The sequence below is a fragment of the Anguilla anguilla genome, chromosome 6, assembly GCF_013347855.1.
Source record: "Anguilla anguilla isolate fAngAng1 chromosome 6, fAngAng1.pri, whole genome shotgun sequence".
Classification (NCBI taxonomy): Eukaryota; Metazoa; Chordata; class Actinopteri; order Anguilliformes; family Anguillidae; genus Anguilla; species Anguilla anguilla.
The window spans coordinates 5,022,604-5,042,395 of NC_049206.1; the positions used below are offsets into that span (position 1 = coordinate 5,022,604).

At 44.5% G+C, this 19,792-nt stretch overlaps 2 protein-coding genes across 2 annotated transcripts in view; one reads left to right on the forward strand and one right to left on the reverse strand.

The window, feature by feature from the left end:
• The window catches only part of LOC118229606 (AP-1 complex subunit sigma-3-like), a 55,708-nt gene that overhangs the window by 22,529 nt on the left and 13,387 nt on the right, over positions 1–19,792 (reverse strand). The gene's annotated exons all lie outside the window — the stretch shown is intronic.
• Positions 11,333–19,792, forward strand: part of LOC118229590 (major histocompatibility complex class I-related gene protein-like) — a 42,935-nt gene continuing 34,475 nt past the window's right edge. The window contains exons 1-4 of the mRNA XM_035421680.1: positions 11,333–11,585; positions 11,719–12,006; positions 12,626–12,904; positions 13,067–13,202. Coding sequence (XP_035277571.1) covers positions 11,444–11,585; positions 11,719–12,006; positions 12,626–12,904; positions 13,067–13,202 — 845 coding nt within the window. The 5' untranslated portion in view covers positions 11,333–11,443. The remainder of the gene's footprint in view (positions 11,586–11,718; positions 12,007–12,625; positions 12,905–13,066; positions 13,203–19,792) is intronic.

The window sequence follows — 19,792 nt, forward strand, 5'->3', positions numbered from 1 at the left end:
CATGTTTGAACGTACAGTGCATATATCATACATTTCACTAAATGTTTTAAACATTTTGTTACATATTTAGCTAGATGTGTCACACATTTAGATAAACATTCTGTTGAATTTCTCATACATGTGGGAAACGTTTCATTTTTTTGGCTAAATGTTTTACACAGGCTATCCTATGTGCTGAGGTTGTGCGGGGGAAACATTAGGGGAAAATATCTTGATCTGTTACCCCAAACATTTAAAGACCTAGCTGCGCCCCTACTTACTTACATATCACCCCTGGACCGACACCTCTTGCACCTGCACTCAACCAGTCCTGTGCCCCTTCCTCGCGCACCATTCTAGCAACCAAAATAACTCTGAATTGATTGTTGACGGTTTGATATGACGTGTTGTTTATTATTAACTCACAAACACGATGCCAGCCACAGGAGGATGGGCTCCCCCTCTTAACTCTGGTTCCTCTTAGGGTTTATTCCTTCTCCACCTAGCGAGTTTTTCCTTGCCACCATCGCCCTATGATACAAAGCGTAGTTGGAAACAAAATGTATGCAAATGTCTGAATTAGGAAGTATGAAAGAGAAGACGGGCTCTGACCTTTCCATGATTAGACGCTAATCTCTCTTCGGAAACTTATGTGTTTTTGTTCCACGACATTAAATAAAAGCAAGTTTCTCATTTTAAAAAAGCCAATTCCAGCGCCGCCGCCGCCGCCCCCCCCCCCCCCCCCCAAGCGAGAGCTACGTGACTCATTTGCAGCAAGTTTCTCATTTTCAAAAAGCCAATTCCAGCCACCGCCGCCGCCGCCGCCCCCCCCCCCCCCCCCCCCCCCCCCCCCCCCCCCCCCCCCCCCCCCCCCCCCCCCCCCCCCCCCCCCCCCCCCCCCCCCCAAGCGAGAGCTACGCGACTCATTTGCAGCAAGTTTCTCATTTTCAAAAAGCCAATTCCAGCCACCGCCACCGCCGCCGCTGCCCCCCCCCCCCCCCCCCCCCCCCCCCCCCCCCCCCAAGTGAGAGCTACGCGACTCATTTGCAGCAAGTTTCTCATTTTCAAAAAGCCAATTCCAGCCACCGCCACCGCCGCCGCCGCCGCCGCCCGCCCGTGATTTCACAAAAATGACTGCATGGTGTTAAAGATATGGGTCTGTAGTGTAAATGTATACCCCCCTTTCATTTTGTAACAATGGTAACAGTGAGCCAGTAGTGAACTGGCAGTGTGTGGCAATGCATGCCTAAGCTAGACTAAAACACCAGCAACAATAATTGGGAACGTGATTCCACAGAAGTGGCTGTATAATCTTCTAAATATGAGTATATTAGTGCAGTTATATCCAGCTGTATTAGTTACAAGAAGAAAAACTACAAAATCTCACACAAGAAATAATTCCATTTACCAAGCTTTTATTTTGAAATACTCTCACTTGTGTCATGAACCAGCTTGAAGTTCAGCCAAAATAAGGGAGACCACACAAGAAATCATGGATTAAAATAAACAGGTTTATTTAACTAATACAGGGCTCCAGACTAACTTTTTACATTGGTTGCACTGGTGCGCCTAACTTTTTCATTTAGGTGCACCAGCACATAATTTAGGTGCACCCAAAATTTTTCACCGCACGCAATAATACATTTTAAGCGTTACCTTTTTTGTCAGTTCCAATACACATGGGTAATTTCTTAACATATTATGTAAATGATAGTAAACAGGAATAAAGGTGCAGATAAATGTTTTCTTTATTTAAATCACAACACAAACAAGAAATCACAATAACCTCAATTGTTTAAAATATAAACTTAAAAAGTACTGATATTTAAAGTGACAAACTCAAATAAATAAATCAAACTTAAATAACTCAAACAAAAGTGTGCGCTACTCCCGGAGGAGGACAGGGCACGATTTTACACATACATGCCTTATTTTTTCCCCCACCCGCATTCAGCGAAGAAGAATATCAGGGTCAGAGCCAATCAGAGGCAGAGTAGGGGTGGGAAAAAAAAAACAAAACAAAAAAAAAAAAAAACACTACACACATGCACACACTGTACTACGATGACGAGCACTTTTTTCTCATAAAATTGTTCTCGTAATATTATGACTTTTTTCTCGAAATCTCAGAATTTTCCTCTGTGGCCATAATACTCCGTCGTAACACAGAGACACAGCCCTGCTAAATGTCATGTGTCATATATGTAAAACAGTGGCTGTGACAAAGGGTGCGGTGGCGTAAGTGTAAATACATCAGAAACGCAGGTGAAATATGGCCAGTGTATGTACTCACGGATTTGACGGGCATCCAACGAGCCTTGATTGACAAAGGAATAAGCAAGCCCGTAGAATTAGAGCTCCCTAGGTCGCAACTTGTGTACCCTTCTGTCCTGCTCCGTTGTCTGTCATTTCGTTGAGATGCACTTTTTTTTTAGTTATTTGACCAAGTCCAGGAAAAGAATAATAATAATACTAACAAAAACAATAGGGTTTCCTACTTCATAGGACCCCTAAAAAGTACTGGGATGGGGCAACATGTAACAAGTGTCATAAAGGGGTGGGGGGGGGGGTGGATTTAGTGAAATATACAGCATGGTGGTAGTTAGTCTAGGTATAGTCTGAAGAGATGAGTCTTCAGGCCACGGCAGAAGATGGGTAGTGAGGGGGGTTCAGAGAGGGACGGGGAGTATACACTATTTCAGTTATGTTAATATGCTACAGTGTAGTACACTGTACATTAGTGCAAGTCAGGTGGATATTGCTATGGTAGTAAGTTGCATGATTGTCCATGGATGTTAGAATTAAGTGTTCCCTGATACTTGAATAATACAATATACAAAATGGTGGAATTTTATTTCTTTTGTAGAGGGTCCACCCAACTAAATGGCCTCCTTGGAATTAAGTTGGTTTCCTATCTGTCCTCCATTGTTAATTCCTCTCTCTCCTCTGGTCATGTTCCCTCTGATTTTAAGATGGCTCGTGTTACCCCACTTCTCAAAAAACCCACCTCAGACCCCTCCGATGTAACGAATTATTGACCCATATCGCTTCTACCCTTTCTGTCCAAAACCCTTGAACGAGCAGTTCTTAAACAACTAACCTCTTTTCTCCATCAGAACAACCTGCTAGACCCTCACCAGTCTGGCTTCCGATCCGGGCACTCAACAGAGACTGCACTCCTAGCTGTGACGGAGGCACTTGCCACTGCAAGAGCCTCATGCCTCTCCTCTGTCCTGATCCTTCTTGACCTGTCTGCAGCTTCTGACACGGTCAACCATAAAATACTCCTCTCCACCTTGGCTGGGATGGGAATTGCCGGGACTGCCCTGTCTTGGTTCGCTTCCTATCTTGCAGATAGGACCTACCAGGTCACCTGGAAGGGGTCTGCCTCTGCTTCTCACCCACTTGTTACGGGAGTGCCGCAGGGATCTGTACTGGGTCCTCTGCTGTTCTCCTTATACACCAGATCTCTTGGTTCAGTCATTAATTCACATGGCTTCTCCTATCATTGTTATGCAGATGACACACAACTCTTCTTTTCTTTCCCCCCCTCGGCCACACAGGTCAATGATAAGATCTCTTCCTGCCTGGCTGACATCTCCACCTGGATGGCCAGCCACCATCTGAAGCTCAACCTCAACAAAACTGAGCTGCTCTTCTTCCCGTGCAAGACCTCCTTACTTCGTGAGCTCTCAATCACGGTTGATGGCACCACAGTGACTGCCTCTTACTCTGCCAAGAGCTTGGGGGTGGTCCTGGATGACCAACTGGACCTCAAGGAGCACATCAAGGCAACATCACGGTCCTGCAGATTCCTTCTGTACAACATCAGAAGGATTCGACCATACCTGACGACGCACTCCACCCAGCTGCTCGTCCAGGCTACGGTGACCTCTCGCCTTGATTACTGCAACTCTCTCCTTGCAAGCCTGCCAGCTTGTGCCATACAGCCACTACAGATGATTCAGAATGCCGCTGCCCGACTCATCTACAACCTCCCCAAATTCTCCCACGTCATTCCTCTGCTGCGGTCACTTCACTGGCTACCGGTCGCCGCCAGGATCCGGTTCAAAGCCCTGACCCTTGCCTACACTGCTGCCAACAGGACAGCCCTCATCTACTTGCAGGAAATTACTTGATTCTATGTGCCTGCTCGACCACTCCGCTCTGCGGCAGCAGGGCGCCTTGTAACCCCTCCCACCCGCCCAAAGGGATCACAGAGCTTCTCCACCCTAGCTCCCCAGTGGTGGAACGAACTCCCCGTCCCTCTCCAAACCTCCCCCTCACTACCCATCTTCCGCCGTGGCCCTCTCTTCAGACTATACCTAGACTAACCACCACCACGCTGTATATTTCACTCTTTTATAAAAAAAAATATATAAAAAAAAAACCCTTTTCCTGTCACTTGTTACATGTTGCCCCATCCCAGCACTTCTTGGTAATTTGTATTTGTCCTAATACTGTAGCTTATTCTTCTGCCTAGTTGGCTTTGCAGATGTTAGGCCAGAATAAGCGTTTACTGTTCTCGGCTAGAAATAGCTGTACAAAATAAGTATTGTACCTTACTGAACCCGTGTTTAGCAGTTGTCTACGACCATGAAATGCACTTTTTTGTACGTCGCTTTGGATAAAAGCGCCTGCCAAATGAATGTAATGTAATGTAATGTAAAGAAGAAAAAAAAAGCTTTGATGTAGTAAACTACTTTTGCCATGTTGCTGTAGCTTAGCTTGCTACATTTCTCTGGGGGGTAGCTTCAGTGTAGTGAAGCTTCATTTAATGTAGAGTAACTGGCAGCTTAGCTCACTACACTTTCCAAGTAGCTTGCCCAATACTGCAAATTGGTTTTGCTAAAAGCCAGCTTGTCGGTGAAGTCCATAGACCGTATAAAAATAGGTGACGTCGAAAATGTCTGAAATTGCCCTTACAGCGTAAGCTACATGAGCCACGACCGACCAAAACTACGGAAGCACGAGTAAGCGGAAAACTTAGGCTACATTAGCTGCTAGGCTAAGTATCTGCACCAGCAAAGCACGTAGCGCTATCAAACCAATGCACATTGTTTCAACTAAGAACAGTAAAAAGAAAATAGTTGAAACTACTTATTTCGAAAGGCAAATATGAAAACGTGAATACGTACGTGACACCGTCCGTCAAATGATGCTCGACACTACTAAAATGCCATAAACGCTCAACATTTTACAACACAGCATCAAAACTATATTCATTCTGGTATTCGCGTTCGTTTTCGCCTGCGGATCACATCGAAGAACCACGCGATATGTCTAGGCTGCTTCTTACTTTCTGCGTTCCGAACATTAGGCGTCATATGTTCATATTCTTCCGCCAAGCAATGTAGTTCTTCAGCGAAGTTTAGCAGAATGGGTCCCAAGCAACACACAGACATGAAAACCATAGACATGATGAAACCCGCGAACGGCGGAGTGATATTTTCATTGCTAAAAAAAAGGTACTGTGTCGTCAACGTCTATATAAACGTATCGTATCCCAGCCAGTCGTTCCAGTGTCTAGTGTCATTAGTACTACTTGCCTCGCTGAATGAGCATGAAGGGGAGACTTCGCGAAGGCGATTTGCAGCAAATACACCAGAGTGGATAAATGGATATAGTTCTTGAAGTTGTGTTCTAAAATGTTTAGAATTTATAGAATTTTATTGTTTTCGGACATTGTTTGGCGCACTGTCTCGGGTAGGTATAGAAGCTTTCGTGTACCTTGTTGAGTTTGGCTTGCAGGTCGGATATATGCTTGTGATATATTGAATGTTTAAAATATATATATATATATTTATCGTTGTCATTTAATTATTTCAAGCTTTAAATGGTAAAAACTTGTGGGGGGGTTGTTTTTCCTTGATAGGCAGAAACGTTTTCGCTTGAAGAAAAACTTAACTACAATTCTTAAGGGAGAAAGTGGAAACACTTGTCATAATATTTTGCATGTGAGCTGGGTCTGCACTCATCACTCTTCCAGAATATAAAAACATTGGTGACAGTTACTCCTTAATTTACGGGGGATTATGTATATGTATTTATTATCTACTCATTAGACTTATTCATTAATTCAGTGATGAGTAGTTAAGATCCCTGTGCGGGACTATTGGCTTCTAGTTGCGCAGCCGGTACAGTGCTTTTCACGTGCTCAGTGCGAGCCGCTACGATGGTGGTTAGAATGTGAAAAAAACCCAAAGGGAGAAAATCATTCAAAATCCAACTATGTAGAGCAGATCATATACAGCCAGGGTAGATTAGCGGGTCTGTCAGCGCCAGCATGAAAAATATCGTTTATAAAGTTTCGGTTAGCTAACGTTAACGTTAGGAAGGGCTGGATCAGCAGGTAGCTAGCTAGCTGTCAAAGTCAGGTTTATTTGTCATTACAAACCATATGCTGCGCAGTACACGATGTAACGAAACTTCGCTTCGCAAGGTTTCGGTGTAACATAGACTTTCAGTGTGCTCACAGCACTTACAAAGGAATACACACATTGTGAAAATCAGAATCACAGTGCACTTAGACAAGACAGGTGCAGTAGGCAAGAGATAGACAATTTCGAATAAATAGTTTTATTAAAACATAGTAAGTAGTAAATATATTGTCGGTAATTTATCGAAAACCATGCTGGCTAGCTATATTGTTGTCGTTGTCTTGTGATAAAAATGTATATGACGTTATATTCCATTTTAAATTACGTCTTAAGTTAGTTCAGTTAGGTTGTACTCTTTTATACGGTCTATGGTTGTTCTTTATAGATCCCTGAAGGAAATCCTGTTGTCATCACGACCGTACAATTATGATGTGAAATAAACAATATAACTTAATAGTACCAAATCTGTTATTTCCAGTAATTTTAAATTGAAATACGATATCAAAGTGACACTAGAAGTAGAAGGGCGCAAGTGTGTTCCAGCTGATCCGTGACGATATAAGCGTGCGTCGTGAGCACAGTACCGGTATGTGTAGTTCCTAAGCGTACTAACGTACACAACGTTGTACCTTGTACTTCTCATTGGTCAATCGTGCTGCTGATATTATATTTCATGAGTCCTATACGTCATGAGTACCGCATACCTCGCCACCGCATACCTCGCCGAGAACGAGAATTTCTTATCTGCGGATCACATCAACAGGCCACGCGGTATGTCAAGGCTTTCCGCGTTCCGCCCATAGACATAATAATTATTCTTCTGCCAAGCAATGCAGTTCTTCAGCGAAGTTTAGCAGAATTGGTCCCAAGCAATACAGACATGAAAGCTATAGGCATGATGTCGTGAACGTCTATATAAATTTACCGTATGCCATCCTGTCGTTCCAGTGTCTAGTGTCATTATTACTACTTGCCTCGCTGAATGAGCATGAAGGGGAGACTTCGCGAAGGCGATTTGCAGCAAATAGACCAGAGTGGATAAGTGGATATAGTTCTTGAAGTTGTGTTCTAAAATATTTAGCATTTATAGAATTTTATTGTTTTCGGACATTGTTTGGCGCACTGTCTCGGGTAGGTATAGAAGCTTTCGTCTACCTTTTTGAGTTTGGCTTGCAGGTCGGATATATGCTTGTGATATATTGAATGTTTAAAAATATATATATATTTAGCGTTGTCATTTAATTATTTCAAGCTTTAAATGGTAAAAACTTGTGGGGGGGTTGTTTTTCCTTGATAGGCAGAAACGTTTTCGCTTGAAGAAAAACTTAACTACAATTCTTAAGGGAGAAAGTGTAAACACATGTCATAATATTTTGCATGTGAGCTGGGTCTGCACTCATCACTCTTCCAGAATATAAAAAAATTGGTGACAGTTACTCCTTAATTTACGGGGGATTATGTATATGTATTTATTATCTACTCATTAGACTTATTCATTAATTCAGTGATGAGTAGTTAAGATCCCTGTGCGGGACTATTGGCTTCTAGTTGCGCAGCCGGTACAGTGCTTTTCACGTGCTCAGTGCGAGCCGCTACGATGGTGGTTAGAATCTGAAAAAAACCCAAAAAATGCACTTAAAAAAAAGAAAAAAGATATGAACAGTTAAGCGTCGTTTTCTATGAAATAAAAAAGGTAGATTTGGTATACCGAGGTGCAGTGTGCGGTCAAGAAAGTTCAATCATCAGTATCTTTGTTTTGCTGATGTTATCTGTGGTTTTCAACTGCAGTCAATGACTAAATTCACCAGAGGGGATGAACCAGACTTTTATAGAGAGTAAACGGGAAGGGCAGTCTGTAGCTGGGCAGGCCACGCGGTTTTTATGTGGGAAGCGGCATCTCAACCAAGCTGAAAGCCGGTTTTGGCAGGAAGTAAAAGATTGGCCAGTTGGCTGTCAAAGAGAAACGGTTCCACTGGTTCTAATTGACCGACTAGCAGCGCGGTTCACTACAATATTATCAGTAATACCAGAACGTAAAAAATATAAATTCACCACTGTGACAGGCGGAACATCACTGGCTGCAGCTAGAGGCAGCAGCAGCACTGTATAATACTTAAATATAAATCATTGTGTCTACTTGTGTCCGTGTGTATTTTAATTTTTTTTTTCGGCTTCCAGACGGGGTCAAAATGTTGTCTCCTAGCCCAGGGATGATTTGGGATGAGTGTTCTCCTGCTTGGTATCCTATTTGGTGACTGTGGCAAACACGCCTGCCACAGGCCACCGAAGTGGCTTTCTTTGGGGCCCTCCAGCACAGAGACACAGGGAGAAGATGTTAAAACAGTCCACGTTTATTTGCAAGGGTCGGCAAGATGTTATAGCCGAGGAGCAGATGTTAACACACTGTCATGACAGAGAGGCTCCCCTGTGTGGGTGGGGATGGCAGATTTAACCTGTGCGCAGTGATTACCTCACTACGCACAGGTGCAGCCACTCCTGTTCCTGGGTCCAATTAGCCTGGCCAATTATCTAATTATTAACCAATTATCCAATTGGCCAGGTCTAATTAGCTTGACCCAGGCAGGTGTGGCTGCTTAAACCAGCCATCCCCACACCACATACCCCCAACGCCAAACTGAGGCCAGGGAGAATCCCTGGCCGAAGCCTACTCCCCCCCCAGCACTCCAACCAAGCGAGAAAAAAAAAAAAAAAAAAACGAAACAAAAAACCAAGCGCCCTTAACACTTTAAGGGCCCCGGAACAGTCCAGTGCACAGCCGCGACCCCCCCCCGGCCGATGGGGCAGCCCCCCCCCCCCCCTCCCCCCCGGAGCGCGGGGACCCCCGGGCCGCCCAGCCGGCCGGCGGGGATGCCACCGGCCTGGGCCGCCCCAGGGGCCGCGGCGGGGCGGCCGGGCCGGCGGGCCGGCTGGGCCGGCCCCCTTGTGGCGCTGGGGACCAGGAACCCTTGCAGGTGTGGTGGCCGCCAGTCGGCTCTGCTGGAAGGCTGGTGCAGGCTTTCCCCTTCACGGGCTCCGGGCAACCCAACCAGGCCAAAACGATGAACCAAAACAACCAACAGACAAGAAAGGAAGCAATACGGCGCGGCCACTGCTCGTGCGCCGCCCGTAGCTGACCCGCCTTCCCGGCCAAGTCCAGCTCACGGCGCGACCACCTCTCGTGCACCGCCCGTAGCTGACCTGCCTTCACGGCCAGGTCCAGCTCCCCAGCGTCCCAGCCGAGGATCGCTTCCTTCCCCTCCGTGGTCATCTCCCGCTCCCCGTCTCCGGCCTGGAGGATCCGCCCAAAGCCCTGTCAGGAACACCGCAGCTGTTCCTCCTCCAGTGTGCTTCCTGGCTGGCCCTCCTGTGCCTCTTTCTTGTGCCGGAGAAGCCCCACGTTGGGCGCCACTGTGGCAAACACGCCTGCCACAGGCCACCGAAGTGGCTTTCCTTGGGGCCCTCCAGCACAGAGACACAGGGAGAAGATGTTCAAAACAGTCCACATTTATTCCACGAGGGTTTGGCAAGATGGTAAAGCCAAATGAGCAGATGTTAACCCTGTCATGACGGAAGCTGCCTGGTGTGGGTGGGGATGGCAGATTTAACCTGTGCGCAGTGATTACCTCACTACGCACAGGTGCAGCCACTCCTGTTCCTGGGTCCAATTAGCCTGGCCAATTATCTAATTCTTCACCAATTATCCAATTGGCCAGGTCTAATTAGCTTGACCCAGGGCAGGTGTGGCTGCTTAAACCAGCCATCCCCACACCACATACCCCCAACGCCAAACTGAGGCCAGGGAGAATCACGGGCCGAAGCCTACCCCCCCCCCCCACCCCCGCACTCCCAACAAAGCAAAAGACAACAAATAAAAAATAAAAACCACTCTAAACACGCTACAAAAATTTTTAAAAAAAAGTCAGGGTGGGTGGCCCCGGAACAGTCCAGTACATGCGGTGACCCTCCTTCAGACGACAAGGCAGCCCTTCTTCCTCCTCCCTCCTGGAGCACGGGAAGTCCTGGGCTGCTCTGCTGGCTGGTGGGGGCGTCACCGGCTTGGGCTGTTCCAGGGGCTGTGGTGGGGTGGCTGGGCTGGTGGGCTGGTGGACTGGCCTTGTGGTGCTGGGGATCAGGAACCCTCGTGGCTGTGGTGGCCGCCAGTCGGCTCTGCTGGAAGGCTGGTGCAGGCTTTCCCCTTCACGGGCTCCGGGCAACCCAACCAGGCCAAAACGATGAACCAAAACAACCAACAGACAAGAAAGGAAGCAATACGGCGCGGCCACTGCTCGTGCGCCGCCCGTAGCTGACCCGCCTTCCCGGCCAAGTCCAGCTCACGGCGCGACCACCTCTCGTGCACCGCCCGTAGCTGACCTGCCTTCACGGCCAGGTCCAGCTCCCCAGCGTCCCAGCCGAGGATCGCTTCCTTCCCCTCCGTGGTCATCTCCCGCTCCCCGTCTCCGGCCTGGAGGATCCGCCCAAAGCCCTGTCAGGAACACCGCAGCTGTTCCTCCTCCAGTGTGCTTCCTGGCTGGCCCTCCTGTGCCTCTTTCTTGTGCCGGAGAAGCCCCACGTTGGGCGCCACTGTGGCAAACACGCCTGCCACAGGCCACCGAAGTGGCTTTCCTTGGGGCCCTCCAGCACAGAGACACAGGGAGAAGATGTTCAAAACAGTCCACATTTATTCCACGAGGGTTTGGCAAGATGGTAAAGCCAAATGAGCAGATGTTAACCCTGTCATGACGGAAGCTGCCTGGTGTGGGTGGGGATGGCAGATTTAACCTGTGCGCAGTGATTACCTCACTACGCACAGGTGCAGCCACTCCTGTTCCTGGGTCCAATTAGCCTGGCCAATTATCTAATTCTTCACCAATTATCCAATTGGCCAGGTCTAATTAGCTTGACCCAGGGCAGGTGTGGCTGCTTAAACCAGCCATCCCCACACCACAGTGACATCTCTTTCCCTGTCTCTCTGTCTTTCAGTTAGTCACTCCCTTCTGGGTACCTACACTGCAGTGAATTCTGATGAGTTCACTTGTGTCCTGTGGCTCGATGGCGAAGCAGTCGACTCCTACAGTAGCAATGGCATGGACAGTGTGCCCCGTAGAAATTGGATGCGTGAAGAGCCAGGCCGTTCTCTGTGGAAGTCTGTCAAACGCCTTAATATGGAGCACTGGAACAGAGGCAGAACTGACATCTTAAAAAAATACACAGGACTTAACATGTCTGGTAAGTGAGGGCCTTTATATTTCAGCTTTAAAATAAAAAATAAAAAATCAATCTGCATGTTGAAAGTTCCAAGTAAAGACCATGCGGTGCATGCAGGTATAATCACTGCATCATGTGCATCCATGTGTTTCAGGTGCTGCTGTCCTGCAGGGGAGGTTTGGCTGTGAGATCAAGCTAAACTCTGACTCTGTAAGTCGTACGAGGACCTTTGCTCAATATGGATGGAACGGAGAAGACTTCCTGTCCTTCAACCTCAGCAGGCTTCAGTGGGAGGCTTCAGTAGGATCTGCTGTCCCCATTACAAGGAAGTGGAACGGGGACCAGGGCATTATGAAGGAAACTAAGAACTACATGGAGGACATCTGTGTGATTGATCTGTCGGACAGTTTGTCTTTTGAAGCAAAGGAGAGCCAGGAGACAGGTTAGTACCAAGATCCCAAAGGAAATGGAACACACTGCAGTATATTGGAAAAATGTAATGTATGTATCAGGATATCAGAATGTCACAATATATGGGGACCTATTAAATTAATGCTGCTTTCATTGCTATATATTTACACACAAACACTATAGTGCTGCTTGAAAGTTTGTGAACTCTATAGGGATGGTCATTATTTTATTTTGTAAACAATTTCCATTTTTTAGTGTTAAAAAATATGCATCTCCAGTGTATTTTACATTTAAACTTCCAAATGATGTTTTTTTCTGGCTTTTTAAAAAAAAAAAAGGATGGTACCTTATTTAAAATGTGACATTATGTTTAGAGGTTTTACTCTAAATCAACACTTTCAAAACATGCCCACACACAAACACGTGCCTTTTCCTTTTTCCCATTTGAATGCAAATTGCCTGAACATACATTCACATGCAGCTCTCCTGACAGCCTGTACACATTTTTACATCTAAAGTAAAGTATGCAACACAGTATGCATCATTGCACAAAAATATAAATAAGAGGCCTTTCCTTGTGCACAAAAAAACTTCCATTTCATGGACTGCATTTATATATATATTTATATATTTCCTTTTTCTCATTTCAGCTGAGCCCACAGCTGCAGTATTTGCTAAGAGATTCCTGAACCCTGGGAAGGTTATTCTGACCTGCCTAGTTTCAGGATTTTACTGCAGAGACACGACGGTGGAGGTTTATCGGGATGATGACATCATCACTGAAGAAGACGGCCTTTTGTCCTCTGGGATCAGACCAAACGGGGATGGGACCTGCCAGCTGAGAAAGAGTTTGGACATCTCTAACAGCACTGAGGCATCGTATAGCTGTGAAGTCCAGTTCAGAAATCTTAAACAACTGGTCAAATGGGGTAAAACTGCTCACTGTGACCCGTTTCCATTAATGCTGACTCGCAGAACCAGATCAAATTATTAGTGCTGTGGGAACAAAATCGTGACCCCTATAAAAGAGTGTGGCATGAACCGTCAGTGTGGCTGTCAAACTATAATATTGCTGCTTTTTGCCTTTGCAGATGGGACGATATGGGAACGGGCTACACCAAAACAAGACTATGACACTGGACATCAGTACTGGTGGCTTATGGTACCACTTTTTGGGTTTTTCATCTTGATACTGGCAGTGATCTACAGATGGTGCACAACATACAGGTGAGAAGCAGGAGACATTCACCGTAGAATTATTGAGCATTCCTAGCATCTTGTCTCTTGCATTGAGGGGCACCTTGGAATAATTAGAGAGAGAGGGTGGGAGAAGGACACAGATGAAGAGAGGGAGGACAGAAAGGGAGAAGGACAAGGAGAAAATGAGAGAGAGAAGGACAGGGAGAAGAACAGAAAGGGAGAGAGGGAGGACACAGAAAGAGGAAGGACAGAGGGAAGGAGAGGGAGAACGACAGAGAGAAAGAGAAGTAGAAGGAGAGAAAGAAAGAAGGGTAAGAGAGAGACAGTGAAGCTCAGTACTCTGCTCAACCACACATTAATTTAGGAAAGGCTTTGGAAAATAGTGAAGTGACTGCACTATGCTTCTTGTGTAATTTAAGCTACCGTTACTTCTCATGTCAGGCGCATCACATGATGCTGGACAGAATGCAGAATTCCGTGTCCCAGAATCCCCGCTCTCAGGGAGGAGGACAGGAGAGGAGATGCTCACCAGCACGTTCAGCGACCTGTACCTCTTCTTGAATGATTCGGCAAATTCCCAAACCTTCCGAGTCTCAGACATGTCCAGGAGATGGATGTAAACGTCCTGAAATTAAAAACGCCACGCAGTAACGATCAGAGGGGAATCTGACCAAACTTCCTGGATCGCTGCTTTTACTCTGGCTGCCCAACGATAATGGATGGATCACTTCTGTCCGATGGAAATCCATAACACGCTACAAAAATTCAACCCAAGTGAGAGTGTAAGTACAGGGATTTACTACTGTTCAAAGTGCACCACAGATAAACATTTCAGGTGATCAGTGGTACAACTGCAAAGGCCCCCCGAGTTTGGATATTTGTGAAGCTCAATGGCGGGCGCGGACATGTTGTCGATTTGAAGCCAAAATCATAGAGTTAAGCGGTTCCGTGATTTTTACAATGTGATTGACAGTCCGGTGCGGAAAAACGCATCAACCTGAACGAACTTGAGGCTAGCTGTATTGCACCTTGCGGAGCATCATACATTCCTTGCATAATCCAAAACTATGCACATTATTGTGTAAAAAATGCACTCTTTCTATTACATTGCTTAAAAACGATGATTACATGAGACACTAAATGGGGCTAGTGCTGGGCAGCGTGTGTAGCTAATGCAATTACTATAGAGGTATTTATTTGTATAGCATGCATTGATGGAAAAACATCGTGGCTCTAATAGTTTGGGTCATCTAGCTAGGTTACCACAACAAAAAATGATCAGGCAATGTAACATTGTCAAGTCATTGGAAACAGCTATCATAACGTTCGTTCAAAACGTAGCTATAGCGTATCAACTACTACTAGTATTGATCTAACGTTTCTGTGTATAATTTATACAATGTTAGCTACGTTTAGCTAGCTAGCTAGCTACAATCAATTTAGTTAGCTAATTGTTCATAACTATTGAAGGCTTGTTACTGGTCAGCTAGCTATTAGCTATCGCTTATCATGAGTTTGTTACCTGAAACAAACATACAGGAAAACGTAAACTGATTTGCAACTATAAATGAAATAGGTGAAATATCGGTAACAACCTGTACCTAGTTCAGTAGGAAAAAATGTCCTTGTTATCATCCCGTGGTTATTTTTTCAACACTTTCACGATTTTTTTCTGTACCGCCAAATAAGTCAGAGGTGCTCCAGCACTAGCTTTTGGTTGCTAAGGGGACGTGTATCCACAACCCTATATAAATGAATGAATTAACATACATTTACTAGCATACTGTATAAGTGTCCTGTCTTGCGTATTTGAGGTTAATGTGAGGAAGGGTGGTCGCTATCAGCACGTCTAGGAATCCGTACATATTCACTGTAACTCAAGTCGCAGGACGCAAAATAGCTGTTGGGAAAGTAGTTTGAAAGTATGAAGCAACGTCTGAGCCATTGGCTTTAATGTGATAATTACGAGCGTGTTGCTTGTCTTAAAGTTGATCTAGTAAATAAGGCTGTATTAGTATTACTAAATGTGTATGTATGAAGTTTGTTTATTTATTTACACAGTTTATTATGTGTATTTTACAGGACTTATATTTTAATATGTAACGATGTCCAGTTATTTCTCAAAAATACGAAGTAACAATGGGCAAGCGTCTATAATTGATGTGTGGGGGTAGGCCGGGCTAACAGCAGGGCTGTTTCCTGCTTTGTGACAGTGGTGGTAGACGAACCAGGAGGTTCGCCACATAGCAAGCTGAAGTATATTGAAGCGGGGACAATGTGATGTAACGTTAACAGCAAGGCGGCTATCTAGCTAACGTTAGCTAGAATTAGGGCATCTGAGAATTCTCTTGTGTTCTGAAAGTGTATCTCCTGTGTAATCGCATATCGAAGCCACATCGGCGTACTCTTTGTTTAACGTTACTTAAAACGAGTGTATGTCGTGGTACCTTTTGTTAGAAAGCTAACGTAACTAACTGCGAGAGCTTGGAAGCACTGCAAGATATGAGTAGTGAATTGAGTGAGCTAATGGTGGCTAATTCTACTGCCAGTTAATCGCAATCTAGATATGCTGACAGAATGAGAACAGATTGACAATCGATATGGGCTTTCACCAAGTTTATTTACAGAGTAAATGGGAAGTTACAAGTGTTATACAATTTAGATGTTCACAGTGTATACTATGTCTTAATCTGAATACACAGACTACTGATGAGTCTTTTGGCTTTGTGTTGCAAGGCCGGGTTTTTTTGTGCGTGTTTTTTGTTGTTGTTGGATTTGAACTGCTGTGCTGGATCCTGGATTCGTCCGCCCCTGCTTGCCTACCCTGGAGAGCTACAGCGGCGCGGACTGGCGAGCTACCCATGTGATCGACCTGCAATTTTAAAGAGAAGGAAAGAGTTCAATTGTCCTACCACCGTTGTAGAAGGCACAAGTGTTTGAATTCTACAAACTGGAACTCAGCAACAAGTGGTCCAACAACCACACGGACTAAACTGATTTGCACAGTTAGTGTTTTAGAAAAGTGTTTTGGTGTTATAGTGTGATAAGTTTCCTTTACATAGGTACTTTCAATAGTACTACATAAGGGTTTTGGTTCCAAAATAAAAGTACTGAAGTCTAATTAGTGACAAATTATACTAGAACCAAAGAACTAATAATAGGGATAGACCGAAACGCATCAAAGAAATACTAAAAGTATGATTAAGGTATAAAAATAGGAAAAATAGTCAAAAATGAGTGGAACCAGAGAATATATAAATACAGACACAAAGTAAAAGGTCTTGGGGCCAACTATTTTTTTTTCTTTTCCCATTTTGTATATGTGTGTACTGTTGTTGTTTAATGCTTTCTACTTTGGAATAAAAACAAAAGGTACGGAGAACCAAAAAGGGAAAATTTAATTTTAAAAAAAATCATTCTCTTATCTTTGAAATATAGATCCTGCTTCTGTGTGCTTCATTCTTGATGTTCGACTCTCTCGAGTCAAATCTGTTGTCTTCTGATCTGGTCCATACTTACCAGATTTTATCCATTCTAGTAACGGTGTTAGTACTGAAACACTTGTTACATCTATGCAGATGACCTGGTGCTGCTGTCGCCCACTGCACGGGCTACAGCAGCATCTGGACCTGCTGGAGAAACACTGTCAAAACTGGGCCTTGACAGTAAATTTGAAAAAGGTAGACTTAAAAAGTCATGGTTGCCAAAAGAAGAACGTTTATGTGGTCACTGTAAGACAGGAGTGGTGGAGACAGAGATGCACTTCCTTCCCCTCTCGCAGCAGAATATGTTTCAGCCTGTCACAACCTGAGGGACAGTGAGAAACTACCCAGATAAAAGGTATAATGTGTTACCTGTTCAACTTGTACATATAATTAGTTAATGAAATCCCATTATAAATAGTCTATTGCTTTTTTCTCTCTCTCTCCTCCCTCTATTTGGAATTTTTGTATTTGTGTGTTTTTTTATTTATTAAATTGTTTAATGTGATGCTTTGGCAATATTTACTGTATGTATTTCACGCCAGTAAAGCAAATTGAATTGAATTGAGAGGGGGGGGGGGGGGGGGGGGGGGGGGGGGGGTGAGCATGAACAATCAGTCTTCATACATTACATTCCTGGCATTTAGCAGGAACTACAGGAATTTGTGGAAGAAAACAAGTGACTCGTAAAGTCAAGATTTAGCCATGGCTACAAGTTTATGTAGTGGCAAAGAGGAAAATAAGTTTGAGTACCTTAACCTGTAATGTGGATGTTTGCGTGAATACGGGTTTGTGTATACATGTATTTACTGGGGTGTGCTGAAATAGTCTTGCTCTCCAGGGTACAAGTCTATCTACAGGCATTCATCTAATTGTTCAGTGACAGAAGACCTTCTATCCGAGCAGGTAAAGGCGCTACTCATCCAGGAATCTTGAAAATAATGTTTTTGTGTCACAAAGAAGCAACATTAAAAATATGTTTGTCCAGGCACCAAATCTGACCTATCCCAGGGAGCCTTAACTAAGGTTACTCCATCTGGTTAGTGAAACCATCTTAATATCCCAGACCGTGACCCCTCTGTTATTTATATGAAGTAACACTAGGGTCCATCTGGACACTGACTCAAACAGATATCCCGGAGCAGCTGCACTGTCGGCTAGTGAACCTATCAATACGCCCAGGAGGCAACCCGCTTACAGTGTTACCCCAGGGCCGCATACAAGGCCAATACACTGACTGGTCCTCGCTACGCCTTGGAATACCAACGGGTTTGCGCTGGCCGTGATGTCCGCGAAAGGAGTTCCTGTGTCATGCGTATTATATTAGGTTAACCATATACGTTGAGAACCATTCATAATCGTATCGTGTTTATATTTAGAAGCATACAGCAGGTCTTGTTACAGCTATAGGTTTTATCATCTTGTGTGTTGTATTAGGTTAGAATTTTATCATGCATAATCACTGTTTAATCGCTCTCTATTAAAATTTGTTATTGACTGTAAATTCTGAGTTGTGGTTTCTCTTTCACGCTGACTGAATGATCCACTAACAAACTCATACAGAGGTATTTGAATTCACCATTATCGAACGAAAATTCCCTCAAATGTAACCGTTAAGTGATTAAGGCTGATGAGTGATTTGTGGCTCACTCATCAGCCTCATCATACGGGTTCCGTATTCTGACACTGCTGAGTCATAGTGAACGTGAACGATTCATTCCTTCTGAACTAATCTTATTGGTGAATGGAGAGGAACTGTCTCGCCTGCATGCAGAGGTGTAACTTTTGTTTGAGAAGTGGGGGTGGTGGGGGTGGTGGTTGCGGTTTGAAGCCGATTTCTCGCATTTCTACATACGTTTAGGGACTACGGTAACCAATACAAAATCCGGGGAATAATTAAGTTGGTCATCATGCTAAATTCTGCCAGAATAGTATTAAATATGCATCATAAAAACCGTCTTACTTTATATTTTGAAGAATAGGACTGACAGATATATGGTACTATCGATAGATAATGTACCATTTGCAACTTCAATCACAGCAAACATATACAATATAGGAATTTTCTCTGTGTGAAAAGAAACCGAACGCTCCAAGTTTACAAACTCATCAACTGATTCGGACCAGAGCAAACGAACTATAGGTGTAAAAACTATGGCGTCAATTTAATGCCAATAATCAGTAAGTAAAACAAGCAGCCTCGAGCGAAGATATTCACGGCGCGAGCACAAAACCACTTTCACGCATTAAGATTTAGTGGGTAATACTTGGGTTAATGGAATGCCCATTGGGGTAGGTTTAACAGGTCTAACAACGTTAAAAAATAATAATCTGCGGTCTGTAACAGCCGTTGCCCTAGCAATGACGATAGAATCCTAAACAACCCAGCTCCAGTCTGTGAATTGTACCGACCCACTAAATACCCACCTAAATGCTGGGTTTCAAGAGAACAATGGGCATTCCATTAACCCAGGCATTACCCACTAAATCTGATCTGAATGGGGCTTTAGTTACATATATTAATAAACATTTAATGACACTGCATTGTCTCCGGTAGGCGTCCACAGACGCCAAAATGTACTATAGAACTGAGTTAGGCAGGCTGTCCGTGTCCGCGACTCATCTGTGGCAATATTAGAGCCGTACAATCAGCAGCTCAATTCGCATTCTCAGTCAGAATCTGACAGATGGCCAAACGGTAGCGTATTAAGCACGATTTTTTCGTATTGCAATGGCGAACTTCCCCGTAGTGAGTATAGAATCAAAAGCAATTGGCTTACACTAGCTGGTTAGCCCAGCTAAAGTTGAGGGCAAAAGTTTACATACACCTAGATCTAGACTAAAGACATTCAAACTCAATGTTTCACAACTCCACACATTTCATGTCATAATGGCTAAGAGACAGATTTATTTCAGCTTTTATGTACTATATCAGATTTCCAGTGGGTCAAAAGTTTACATACACTTTGTTAGTATTTGGTGACATTGCCTTTTAAATGCTTAACTTGAATCAAGAGCTTGGGGTAGCCTTCCACAAGCTTCTCGCAATACTTGGCCAGAATTTTTGCCCATCCTGACGGAACTGGTGAAAGTCAGGTTTGTAGGCCTCCTTGCTCAGTCCATTAACTAGACAGT